General features: G+C 48.0%; 1 protein-coding gene across 1 annotated transcript in view; it reads right to left on the bottom strand.

Moving 5' to 3' along the window:
- Positions 1-10,724, bottom strand: part of LMOD2 (leiomodin 2) — a 40,973-nt gene extending 30,249 nt beyond the window's left edge. Inside the window, exon 1 of the mRNA XM_085654199.1 lies at positions 10,212-10,724. Coding sequence (XP_085510325.1) covers positions 10,212-10,502 — 291 coding nt within the window. The 5' untranslated portion in view covers positions 10,503-10,724. The remainder of the gene's footprint in view (positions 1-10,211) is intronic.
- Between the last annotated feature and the right edge of the window lie 3,297 nt (positions 10,725-14,021).

The raw sequence follows: 14,021 nt of genomic DNA, 5'->3' as shown, positions 1-14,021 counted from the left end.
CCAGTGTTTGGGCAAACCACCCCACGCCATACATGAAACATGTTTCCATAAACATATCAGTCTTTTCTACTTTTGGTTTGCAGAGAATTTCTGAGGCGTGTAATTTTTAAAATTTAATGGTCAATCTGCAAGAGATTTAAATGTATTTTCAGCGCATTGGGATTTGTGGCACCTTATAAAATATATTGTGACCTCGCATGTTTTATATTCAAATTTCTTTATTGGTTTATCAACAACAAAAAGGGAGACAAATCTAGTCAAGGCAAAAGACAGTCCTGGGGCGTAACTCCTGTCAAGGGTAACATTTTTTAAAAACTGGAACTCCCCCATGCCACGAGAGGGGCCTGCATAAGAGGTGACATGTATAGACTTTTGGGTTGTGCCAATTTGGGAACGAAGGGGATCTTCCATAGGGATTGTCCCGCTACTGCCCTGTCCATGAAAAGCCAATGCTTTTCAGGTTTGGGGCAAGACCACTCCACAAACGTCCTCGTCTGTACCGCCCAGTAGCACTACCTCAAATTCAGCACCCCGAGACCTCCCTCTCTCAGAGGTGTATAACAGAGATCTCTGTGTAGGTGAGGTCTCTTGTCTGCCTAAAGTGGCCTACCTCTCGTTGCATAGAGCATAGAGAACCAAGGAGAGGCTCCAATTTGAGAGTTTGAAAGAGGTATAGTATCTTCAGTTGTATAGCCATCTTCACCGCTGACACCCAACTGAGCCAAGATTGGGTGTGCCGTCTCCAGCGGTGCAGGTCCGCTTGTACCTGCTGAAGCAGGGTAGCATAAATAAGGGACACCTTGCGCTGAGTGTTCGCCGTGAGCTGCAGCCCTAGGTAGGGGACAGCGGTCGGGCCCATTTAATAGCAGAGGCGCGTTGTAGCTCAACAATGTAGGGGCCTTGAGGAATAGATTAAGAGCTTGGGATTTATGGCTGTTGACCTTGAATCCCCCCGCCTGTGCAAATTGGTCCGGTTTGGTCATGAAGGCAGGGAGAGAGACCATGGAATCTTCCAATGTCGCTACGGTGTCGTCTGCCTATACGCTAATCATATGCTTGTCCCCTCCCCCACACCCAATCGTACCCTGGGTATAAGAGGTTTGTTGCGTGTTCTTTTAGCCATAGGCTCCATGTATAAGGCAAAAAGGAGGGGAGAGAGCGGGCACCAATCTGCTTGTGTCTCTCTGGATTGGTAAGGGGCAGAGGAATAGCCGGGGGCTGAGTGAAACTACTCAGGACCCATTGAGTAAACCTAGTGGGAAATCCAAAGTGTCTCTCAGGTAGGGTTGTGCCTTACCAATAATATGGACTAGCCTTTTTGTATTGTCGCTGCATTGGTGATTGGGTACAAATCCCACCTGGTCCGGGTCAATCAGACCGGGAAGGAGAGGGTTCAGTAAACAGCTTCAGGCCAACATTTAATAAAGAAATTGGCCTGTAAGAGACGCACTGGTGTTTATCCTTCCCAGACTTGGGAATAACGGCAATTGAGGCTCCCGGCATAGTTGGATTCAGGGAATCTAGTGACTTGGCCTGGTCGTGCATTAATCTGGTGGTGGCGGCTTCCTGAACATAACAGGCAGGGTCATCTGGGGAGAGATTCTGGGCCTCGTAGAGTCCCGCATAATATTGGCAAAATATTTCAGCAATGTGCAGGTCTTCCGTCTATTCCACCTCCGTCAAATCAACTATCAATGAGACCCCGGACACCTGTCGTTGGGCTCGCAGCCTACTTGTTAGCAGCCTCCCGCATCTGTTGCCACAGGTATGGAAGGTGTGTCGTGATCTAAGTGCTGTGTATTCTGCCCTGTCCAAATCTATGCTAGACATTTCGGTGGGCGCAGCCCCGAGCTGTTGCCAAATCCGGGGATGTCAGTCAGTTGATGTATGCGCTCCAGCTCTTGGACCTGTTGCGTGAGTCGGTCCTGCGTATCTCTGCGAATCTTGTTGTCCGACTAGGCAATCGCAATAAACTCCCCCAGTGATCACTGACATCAGGGTATCCCAAAGAGTGGTGACAGAAGTCTTGGGGTTATCATTCGTGATCAGGATGTCCTGTAATGCCGTGGGGATCTGTTGGACCACCTCAGGGTGGTGCAGAAGTATATATGCCTGAGGCACCAGGTCCTGGGTGGAGGGTGAGAGGAAGGGAAAGAGAGTTCTAATATCACTGCCGAGTGATCCGACAGCGAACTGTGCATTATGTCGACATTTTGGGTTTGGGATACAGTACCTGAGGGGCCCAGGATGTAATCTAACCTCGCATCAATCTTGTGAGAGTGGGAATAAAAGGTATAGTCCATGGCCGTGGGGTGCAGAATCCTCCAGATGTCTATCAGGCCTGCCTCTTCTAGCCGTTGTAACCCCTTCCCTGAAAGAGCCCCAAACTTTCCCCTGGTGTTGGGAATAGCGATCAATTGTGTTTTTGAAGTTAAGGTCGCCCCCCCCCCCATCAGCAGCAGCCGGTCCTTCGACCTGGTCAGCTTGGTCACCGCCCTGTGCAGAAAGCTCTCCTGACCATCGTTTGGGGCATATACTGAGCCTACTGTAAGGGTGTGAAGACCCAGAAAAAATGAGACAATAACCAGCCCTTGATTTCTGCCGGCTTGGGACCGATCTTCCAGGGGAAGACTGGAGAGACAAGGGTGACCACCTTTGCAGATTTAGTGGACTGGGATTCAAAGAGTTAATGGGAGAATGCCCTAAAGCGAAGCCTGTGGGTTTCGCCAGCAAGGAGATGGGTCTCCTGGAGAAGGCAAATATGGCCCCAGAGTGCTCGAGGTAGGAGAGGACGGCACGCTTTTTGATGGGGTTGTTGAGTCCCTTCAGATTTAGTGCAATGATTTTAAGATTCGGAGTCACCATGGGGGTTACTTGGTAGATTTAAAGAAGCTAGCCATCTGGGAGGGAAGGGAGCGTTGTGACTGGGAATCGGAAGGTGATCCATATGGAGCCAGTGGTCTACCGGTGTGTCGGTCGGGGGTTCTGCCCCGAGGAAACCGAAGAAAGGGGAAGACCAACAACCCCATGCAAACCCAAGAAACAGTTAACATTGTAAGATAGACATTTTTAATGTCAAGGGCAATAAGCCCCATGAGAGGTGAAAGAGGTCAGTAACATCCCACCCTGCCCACCATCCCACCCGGACCCACCGCCCATTTAGAGATTAGAGAAAGGATGACCAGAGGAGAGCAAAATCCGTTCAAGACCAGTAAGCAGGAAATACAACAAGAATCACGCTACGCTGGGCTGGAGTTATCCTCACCGAGGGAGGCTAGCACTGCCCGGTCCTCTCTGGCCGTTTTCTCTGGGTCTGGAGGAAGGCAAGCCAGGGAGCGGCCCGCGATCTTCCATTTGCTGGCTCCTTGGTCCGCGCCTGCCCCCTCAGTCAGAGGGGGCTACTCCCAGGCCAATAGTTGACGGGCCTCCTTTAGTGAATGGAGCTGGATGATCTTCCTGTCTATGTAGAAAATCATCAAAAGGGGTGCCCCCAGGAGTATGGGCCTCAGATGGAGTGGAGGTGAGACGTCTTCAGCTGGAATGCCCTCCGTTGTTGAAGCGTGGACGCGGGGAGGTCCTGATACAAGGTGGATTGGTTTCCCTGAAATTGTACTGGGCTACTGTGTCTGGCCTATTTGAGGATGTGCTCCTTCCATTGGAAATCGTGTACACCAGTGAGGATGTTGGCAGGGGGTGCAGGGGCAAGCCTCTTCAGACCGACACAGTGTGTGTGATCCAGCTTAATCTACAGATCCGACTGGGCTTCCAGAATCGCTTGGAAGGGGTCGCTCACAAAGGAGGTGATGTTCAGGCCCTCTGCTCCATTTGGGATCCCCCTAATGCAAATGTTATTGTGTCGGGAGTCATTCTCCAAATCTTCGGCATGCGCCTGAAGGACTAGGTGCTGGTCTCGAAGGCTGATAACCTCCTGCTGGAGTTGTTCGATCTCCTCATCCCTACCCTTATCATGCATCTCCAGTGTGCCCACCCTGTTTCCCAGTGCATCCACATCACATCTCACCTCCCTGAGTTCCTGAGCGAGTTCCTTCTTCATGGTTACTAGGTCATCCTGGAGGGAAGGGAAGGGCATTTCTTTGAAGGAGCGGGTGAGCACAGCATCAGCGTCACTGGTGTCTGTAGATGCACTCAGATTGGGAACCAGCATGGAGCTCATGGGATGAAAGCTGGGGGTTTTGAGAAACAAATCCTTGAATGAACAGTCTTTCTTTCCCTTGCTTGGCGCCATGAGGGAGGAGCATGGAAAATGCGGTGCAGGGTGCGCTGTAATGCTGTCCACTAGGGCGACACCCCCGGCGGTAAGATATGGAAGGTCCGTGCGCTCAGCAGACCCTGCCGAAGCCAGGGGTTGCCGATCGACTCCAATCCCACAACTCGTGGGGGCCCGCCGTCACCAACAGGTGGAGACTCCTTTCCCACTAGGGCTCCAGAGAAACGCTTAACTAGGCATGGGGAACCAGCTGTGGGGGAGGGCTCCATGAATTACAGTTACCCGGCTGGTTGCTCCAAGATCGGAGGCAGTCTTCTGGGACCCCAGACCAGACTGAGTTCCCTCCAAATGGCGCAAAGTTAAGGTCCCCAGGAAAGCAAGTCAGGCCCCCAGATTGGAGCAGGTGCACATTCAAGTATGCCAGAGCCGCAAATATGGTGTTCGGGGCAAAGGGCCAACAGCGCCTGGCCCAGCTCAGTATACTCTAATCTCCACCTCTCAGTCAGCACGCCTTCCGCCGGTTCTGGAAATCCTCAGTGCTTAGCCGGGATGCACACGTAGGAGGGCAGCTGGGGCCACCCCCATCCGGCTAGCAGAGGCATCTGGAAGCTACAGCTGGTGACTGCAGGCCGGGCACCATGCCCACAGGGAGCGGGGGAGTGAGGGTGCAGGCCTGGGCACCGGCGGCACCCAGCCTCTCAGCAATTTGGCTCCGGACTGCTCGGCAAAGTTTCAAGGCTCCTGGGGGCTGCAGCAATCCCCTCTGTCTTCGAACAGACAAGTCTCCTGGTCACAGGCGGATGGGGCCGCAGCGCACTGGCCGCCCCCGGGATGCAGCTCAGGCCCTGGCCAACCCGGGGGTCCGGTATCCCACCTCCAGTGGGGCGGGCCTCGCAGGCCTGGTCGTGTCCTCCCTCTTCACTCCTCGCTCCGGACGTAGCACTCCAGTCTCAAGGTGGCAGGAGCAGCCTCAGGCCATCAGCCCTCTCTCGTGTTCCTGGGGGCCTGCAGGTAACTTAGCTCGGGATCGGGTAACTAGCTGCCGCCAGCCTAGCCCCGCCTGCTCCAGGGTTGAGGCCGAACCCAGTCCCCTGGTCTCAGGCCTGGACATGGCCTCTCCGGTCCACACTCAGTCCGCGTCCCCGCCGAGCCTCGGTCACTTTGGGCAGCTTCTGGACCTCCAGTACGGTGAGACCAGGCTAGTGCAGCATTGTGAAAGCCCTCTGGTCCGGCGTATTAAGGCGTGGGCGGATGGAACCTGTTGGCGAGAAGAAGCGACGAGAAGGCACATCCTACTTAGTCGCCATCTTAGCCACCTGCATCCCTCGTATGTTTTTAAAAACAAATTAAACATTGGCACTTGATTGTCAACAATTGCATTTGAAGGTGTGTACTTAACAACTGTACTGCTTTCACTGTGCCAACACAAATGTCAATGAGGTCACAGCAGGGAGAGGACCAATTGCATGCACAGATGCAGGCTCTCCCTGATGTCTCATTCACAATGTACCCCATGTTTTATAGCTTGGTAAAGCACATCCCTTTAAGGAACACAGGGTCTCAATGCTAGCACATTGCAAATGTGAATGACGAGACGTAGGTCTTCTGTCCCCCTCAGGCTCTGTCCATGCACTTCAACTGTGCGCTACATGGTGCAGTGCGGATCCACGCCCTGTTAATATTAATTAGGATGTTGATACCTGCTTCACTGCGCATAGTCCCGTTGCGTAGTGAATTATTAAGAAAACTCTTGCTGCTGAAAGGTTGAAGCGGTCCACAGCACCGTGCAAAGCAGGTTGCAGCCAAGTATTTTGTAAATTGTTCAGATAGTGTCAAGAATTCCTGTCATGCGAGGGGAGGAAAACGGTAACCAGCGAAAACGGACTACATCTCCCAGGATGCTTAGCGGTTGAGAGGTTATGTAAACAGGAGAGCTGTTACATAACTCAAGGAAAACACGCCCTTATGTAAACAGGAGAGCTGTTACATAACTCAAGGAAAACACGCCCTTATGTAAACAGGAGAGCTGTTACATAACTCAAGGAAAACACGCCCTATAAAGGGAGGAACCGGGAGGTACAACGCTGTTGGATATTGTGTTTACACCGACGTACCTGCTTAGTGAAGAGCAGTGTTCCGGAGTGGTGCTCCAGTAAGGCAAGAACGGAGGTAGGTCGAGTAGTTACTCCCTGGGCCGTGTCTTGCCCCATCGTCACCTGTGAAGGACCCGGAAGCTCTACCGGATAACCATTGAGCTTCGCTTTTTGACTCGGCTGAGTCAAAGCGCAGTGGCGCTTTTGCTGGTTGGAGTCGTAACTCCCAGCCCGACCAGAGATACAGGGACTGCCAGCTGTAACGCACACCAGGAGGTGTTTGCCGCGTTACAGACTCGGAAGTCCACAGGATCGATCGAGCGGCTGCTCTCGGTTCAGTCTTCTTTGCTTGTGATTGGGGTATCGGTGACGCATCACCAGGAGGTGACTCCGCGTCCCGGTGCAGTCTGAGGAAGAGGTTGAGCGGCTGCTCCCTTCAGGTAGAGACCCCGGCTGGGTGTTTCCCTGACTCCTCGATTCTCCCCAACACTCTTCGTGCCCCTCACAGCCTACCGATTGGCATTGTCGGCCATTTCATTTCTGCCCTCTGTTGGCATACGCCGGGATCGGCGTATATGCAGAGGACGGTTAGGACCATCCGTGCTGTGGGCTGGTAACGTACTTAGCCTGGAGGATTCCAGTGACTATAACCTTTGTTTATTCCTTGTATTATTTTTGCCTTCATTAAAATAACTAAACCTTCACAAGTGGTTGCGTTCTCATTATCGTGTCTGTTAAACGATCCTGAGACGTTCAGGGCGTTACAGATAGCATGTGGTATTCCTGTCCCCAACACTCTGGATTCATGACAGAAACATCGCTTATATATTCACAGGTGTTGGCTTGACGAGCATTAGACATCTGCAAAATTGCCTCTAGGACCCTGGGATAGCTATGGTAAGACTCTCAACAGAGACAGTCACCTGGCTACCATCCTACCTAAAAATAATATCACAGAAAGATGCATAATGATGCTGAATCTGCTCTTTTGAATTGCTTCAGGGTGAACACTATTTATTTTTAATGCATGTTAATCAACGTACTTTGACCACAAGGTTTAATTGTATTGATCAGTTTTGTTTTCTTCTGATTAACAGCACTGGTTTTCTTCCTATTTGTTTAATCATAACTGTTTCCAATGCGATGCCCTTGTTGTAACGTTTTTATAGACCAATAAAAATGACCAGATTTGTACGCAGGCGTTCTGAGGTGCCGTGGGCAGCTAGCATTCTCTTCAGCCTGCAGGGTTGCGCACTTGATGCTTCCTCTCAACTCACCACACCACCCATTTTCACTACGCACATTTTGCTGTGCACCACCTTGTTGAACTGCATAGCACATATGATGTTCCAGATACTTGTCTGTAGTCAAATACATACATAGGAATTTCCAATAAATGTCTGACATAGGCCTACATCTGTTAACCAGGTATTAAATGGTTATGCAACATTTGTAGGGTGTTTGCTACCTCTATGTGGGGTGCTGAAGTGCTTATCCAGGTGAATAGCATGCTACACCAGGTACGTGTGTGATTGGGAGTGTGTTGTTTTTGCTTTCATTGAATGGTGCATCGACAACATGAGAACTAAATGTGAGCACTAAGTGGTAGATGTACACTCCTGTATTACAGATGTGTTCAGGATTCCACATATACAGAGCGGCTGGGATTATATTCATCGCTTGTACTTGCTATGCATGCAGGTATGTACACAATTATCTACTGAACTTCCACGCTGACTCGGGGTTCATTATTTATATGCCCCGGGTTAAATCAGCATGTATATGTTGCTGAAGGGGGACCGTCTATATTCTCTGTGACCAGCAGTGGAGGTAAAGGTAGGCACTCCGTCATAGAGCACACAAGACTTTGAAATCTTCTCACTGCCCTCAGAAGACAGCCAAAGCCTTTGTCCTATGAGCTGCCCATCTATGCTACTGCTGAGGTGAGCTTTGAGCTGAGGACAAGCTGATGTGGTCTCGATAAGAGGGCCCAGTGATATCCACATATTCTAGTTGCATTGTAACTACTTGCGGGTTAAAGGAACACAAGGTAACGTCGCTGTCGGGGTAGTGACTGCGTTGTAAAGGCAGGTCGTTGTTCTGTCTGCGGGGTAAATTATGTTTCCCTTCAGAAACTGTTTGAGTTTATTATCTGCTACGGTTTTTAACTGCAGTAGCGATTCGATCTGAAGGATAACTTGTTCGACTTGTCCTGATGAGTTCATTGAGTGAGGAGACGTGCCGGCTAGAACCCCTTGAAGATCTTGCACTTTATCAATAAAGATGATCCAATCTTTCTGTATCTTTAAAAACTCTTTACTGGTTGTTCTGGAGAGCTTGCATCTTTTGTTACAAGTTATGGGACGTTGTGTTCCTATTTGGGAAGTACTGGAGTGGCTGCTCCTTCTTCTTCACTAAACATCAGTTATGGATGTAGATACCTCTGCTATGACTGTCACAAACTGAGATACATTTGCGCCAGCATTACTCTGGCCAGAAAGCGTTTTGCTGAATAAGAGGAGGTTTTTAACAATGTGTACACATTCATTCCTCGTTTTTCCTCAAACTGAGGCGATTTTGAGTTAAAGAACCACCTCTTAAAAACATGATAAGGTACCTACCACAAAAAGTTCATGCGCATATTCAAACGGGCTTTACAAAATAGAACCAGCTTACTTGGCTCGGAAGCAACTGTGCAACAACGCAATCTTGATATCTGCAGCACTCACCACTGTAACTTTTTCTCAAAGGGCCATTGGTGCTGTTTGGAGTTTTATAACTCAGACTCTGTTAATCTTTGTTAAAGGAAGCGACCAAAAACTTACCTCTTCAGGTTATCCCTGAGCTAAGAACTGCATGCTGTCCTAACTGTAACCTTTGGGCTTCTTTCTTTGTTCTGTGCTCATTTTTTTGTTACTCATTGTTTCTTGTTATCTGATACTTAACTCTTCACAAGTTGTGTTGTTTGATTATTTAATTTGTCGTAAAGTACACTAACACCATATGGTGTACCAACGCTGTGAAAAAATGTTAAATAAATAAACAAAACTAAAGTTTGGTGCTACTCTTTCCCAAAATACAGGGTGCTTCTACGAGGGAGTTGCTCTTGTGACCCTCAGCCTTCAACCGCACCTGTCTGTGTGTAGCCCTTTAGTAATGGTGCTGTCTGCTCCTTAAAGTGCCCAGCCGGTGGAAAGTAAAAATCTAATTCTCTCTTCCAATCTTGCATCAGCAACAATCGTCAAAAATAAGTGTTCCAGAATATTGCTTTGTTTGATGATGTCATGTTGGATTGCTAAAGTTATTATGACATCATTCATTGGATGGCCCCTTTAAGCCAAGTGTACCGATTACTTTGGATTTATCCAGCATCCTCCAATATTTGCAATAACCTTGGAGCAATGGACACCTATTATAAACAGCGTCATAGAATACACCCTTATAAGTGACTCGAGTCCTGACTGTGGAAGGTCTTCTTGGATCAGGTGCCTACAACTTGCCAGAAAACTAAGGGAAGCCCTCAAAATATATTAGCACTTCACAAGATGCTAACACCTCTACTTTTTAGGCACTTGCATATGACTCCTGAACTTTTTGCATCTTCAACAATTCCCAAACCACATTAATATTGTGAAAGGTTTGCCTGATATGAAATGTTCCTATTCTTTTGGTGCCTTAACTGAAGGAAGCTCGGCAGAAGGTAGTTTAATGGCAGTGAGAAAGCAGAAATTTGGAGGCTCGCATTTAAGGAAATTATGAGGTACATACCCGGTAATGTGGGAAGGACACTGAACGAAAAACTAAGGTACACTTGACGTAAGAGATACAGTATCTCTTCTTATCACTATGGCCAACAACACGCATGTTGACACTGCACATGGCCGCCATACCTTATCGCACTCGCCCAACCTCTCCTTTTCCAGAAGTTTCCTGGTCTCTTTCTCCCAGTATGCCATCAACGCCTCCCTACTGAAGTTCCCGGTCGGAGATTTTTCCGTCAGGCTTTTCTGTCTCTGCCCCACCGGAAGGTTCCGGTCCGGCTCGATGTCCTCGAGCTCGCGCTCCAGCTCTTTCAGCTCCTCGGGGGACAAGGAGGCGAGCAGCTCGTCTTCGTCAATGTCCTCATACTTGCTTATTTCTCGACGGTAGCCGAACGTAGACATGTTCCCCTTTTCCCCCATTTCGGCAGAAAATGGTATTAAATGTACAAACAGGCCTCGCTGTCAAAGGGTACGACGAAGCCCGCGTCGCGTCGCGTGCAGTTCGCGCCTCATCTGGTCAGCCACTGCCGCCTCGTGGGCCGGGGGGTGCTTTTAAGAGTCAGCCAATGGGGAGAACAATGCCCGAGGTGAAGCCATGAGCTATTTAAACTTCAGACGTCAGCTGGACACTGGCAGACAGAACGTGAAATCCCAGGGTGTGCAGGCCCTGGAGCCGGGGGAAGGGGTTAGGGGGGAGAGGGGGGTGTTGTCTGCACTCCCTCTAACCATATAAAGCTCAGCCCAGGGCTGCCAGGGTCCTACATCTGGGGACATGAAAGAAAGAGAGAGGGCAGCAGAATTGGACTACAAGAAGGCTCTTGGGCTAATGATTTCCATGGGGATGCTCAACATTTTACCATGTTTCAGAATTCTACAGTTTTTCATCACGAGGGAGCCAAAAAATGCAACTGTTGCCACACCAAGGACGATTTGAAAGAGTTACACTGGCAGCGTAAATGGTGGATATGGAAATTTTGAAAGGGCACTTATGTGGCGCAGGTGGGGCTCTCAGTTTAGGGGGGGGGGCCTAGTCAGTTAAAGATATTTGAAAATCTGTGAGATATGACAGTTCTGAGCCCCCCCCCCCCCCACCACCCCCCTCACACCACCACCACATTCTCCAGGGCCGAGCCTCATCAGTTTGCATTATGCCACTAGATTGAAATCACTTAAGTCTCTAGACACAAATCACTGCTGACAGATGTTGGAAATCTGTTCAAGGGGAATTACACACTTGGACATATGAGGCCACTACGATGCTCGTATTTGCCAGAATGTATAAATGCTTGTTTCACACTTCTTGAGTCAATCAGGCAAAAAAGTTTGCACAAATATCCCTGTCTAAAACTCCAAGACAAGTGGCAGTGTCCCTACACGTTATCACACTGGGCTGATTTTAGCAGTAGTTTTAAGTGTGATTCAGGGTAGGAAGCGAAGTCTTAAGGGGCAAATGACTATTTTTTCCTGTGACATGCTTTGCATAAAAAGGCGATAGCAGGACAGCGCCATATTTACTAAGATATAACACTGCAGCTCTTTTCCTAAGCGCTGGTGCACTTTTTGGCTGTGTGATTTGCACTGAAAAGTAATCACGAAATCAATATTTTTCACTAGTTTGAGTCACTTTTGGTGATTTTGCACTGGCACAAAGTGCTGGTAATTTTGGCCCTAAATGTTTGTAAATACCTGTAAACCTACACGTTTGCATGCTTGCTCACTCCCAATCGTGCACCTCATATTACACCTACAATGATGGAAAATCCACTATGTTGTTACATTTTATACAATTATAATTGCACTTAGCTCTTCGAAAACTCAATTTTCCTGTGTCTCTGAATCAAGATTTAAAAGCATAATTGGCAGTTATTTGCATGTAAATTACAATGAGATGTGCAAAAACCCCTTTGAATCGCGGGCTTAGCGGACACGCAGAGAGATGTTTTCATTTCCACTCATCTCTACCTAGCAGCAAAGGTGTAGCACAGCTATACATTTATTTGTGGATAAACTTTACTATCTCTGCCCCTGCTGAGCCCTACCCTTTACGGAAAAAATGACAATTGCAGCACACAAGGAGGGCAAAATGTGTCGGTGATTGATGACCATCTTTGACAGATATCTGTCTTTAGCTGACAAAGCTATATGTAAACAACTATGCCTTTTATAACATTATTCTATGCTTTTGGACGAAGTGATTAAAGTTAAACAGGTGTGGCTTAATAGGAGAACCGTGCCTGTGATTTCACATAGCTTCTGCTAATTACTGGATGACCGGTGGAAAACCCTCTGGAGATGGTTGAGGGGTGGCAGTGTGCAGATTATCATGAGGCATGCATCTTTTTTTCTGTGGTCTACTGATGATGTTTCCTGTTTAACTTTATTCCCAATGTCACTGAGCATGTTTGGCATGTTCCCCCTAAGAAAGACATGCTGGTTCGACATAGTCTCATGCCAGTTCGACATATCATCTTACTAGATCATGCCAGTTAGACATAGTTCTCAGTAAAACATACCAGTTCAGGATTCTCCAAAATCGGGCCAGAGGGCCGGATCCATGTCAGATTTTTAAGATAACTGCATTTATCTAAATGGGGATATACTCAAAATCTGGCATGGATCTGGCCCCCCAGGACCGACCTTGGAGAACCCTGTGCTAATTCAACATGGTCACTCTAAATAAAGCATGCCATTTCGTCATACTCACTTTAAGTGAAACAGTGTACACGGCCACCCTTTAACTCGTCATCACAGTTCCTGCATTGCTGAGGGTGAGTCAGCATTCTCGAGGCAAGCAGCGTGCTAGCTCCATTGACATTCTGTGACGCACTTCCCGGTGGGTCATTAGGCAGTGCTGTGTGCCTAATGCCACAACAGACTGCTTTACGCTTTCACTGGAAACAGCTAGCACCCACCACATATACCGTGAGTCAGATACCAATGTTAAATTAATAATGTCATAAAGCCCAGACTGTATCCCGCTGTCAGGCAAGAAGAGTAGACCTCTGCTTCAGCCATGAATATGTACTTCCCCCTTGAATCCAAACAATTATCCCATTTCTGGGCCCGAACAGTAGTAGACCTTTCTTAATCCCAGATGAATATCCTCTTCTTCAGTTCAGTTCCTTCTTCAGGAAGAGGACTTCCTTTGGAGCCCAGAGGATTACCTCCTTATTCGGCCCATAAGAGTACCTTCTTTCCAGTGGCAGCTCCTCCGCTAAAACGGAGGAGCCTCGCCCCACTGCTTCAGCTGCAAGCGTCTACCTAAACCTAAGGGAATGTCTTATCCCCTTGTTCAGCCTATTGAAGTACCATCTTCTTAGGCCCACAAGCATATCTCTTTCTATGGTCCATAAGAGTTCCACTGTCTTGATCCCAAGAGAGTGCTGCCATAAGAACCTCCAGCAAGGATCCTTTTATCGAGCCTAGAAAAGTATGCCATTCTTCAGCCCAGAGGATTATCTCATTATAATACATGGGATTCTGTAATCGCTGTATAAAGTGCAGTCACTAATTTCTATATAATCGGCGACTTGTGACACACCCAGTCTCCGATTATAAAGAAAAGACGTCAGAACTCGACTGTTACAAGGTACAGTCAAGTTCTGATGTCACAATGCCTGGTGCTAGAGCCAGCATTTGAGGTGAAAGATAGGTCAGGTCACAAAGCATAAATAAAGTGACTGTTTAAAGCAATTTACAGAACGACAATGCAGAGAGAATATGTTTATTTTTTGCAATCCTTAGACAGAGAAAAGCTAGAATCTTTCTGCATGTTTCTACACGTCCAATCTTCTGCAACTTTTTTTTTAAATTTAAACTGACTTGTATTGAACTGTTTCTAATATCTGTTTGCAACAAATATCTAACAGTTTTTTTTAATACTTTCTTTATTGAATATAATTTCCAATCTTTACAGGACAATAGTATGCATATAATACA

The sequence above is a fragment of the Triturus cristatus genome, chromosome 4_1 (assembly GCF_964204655.1).
Source record: "Triturus cristatus chromosome 4_1, aTriCri1.1, whole genome shotgun sequence".
In the NCBI taxonomy this organism is placed as follows: Eukaryota; Metazoa; Chordata; class Amphibia; order Caudata; family Salamandridae; genus Triturus; species Triturus cristatus.
This window is presented reverse-complemented; position numbering and strand designations above follow the sequence as displayed.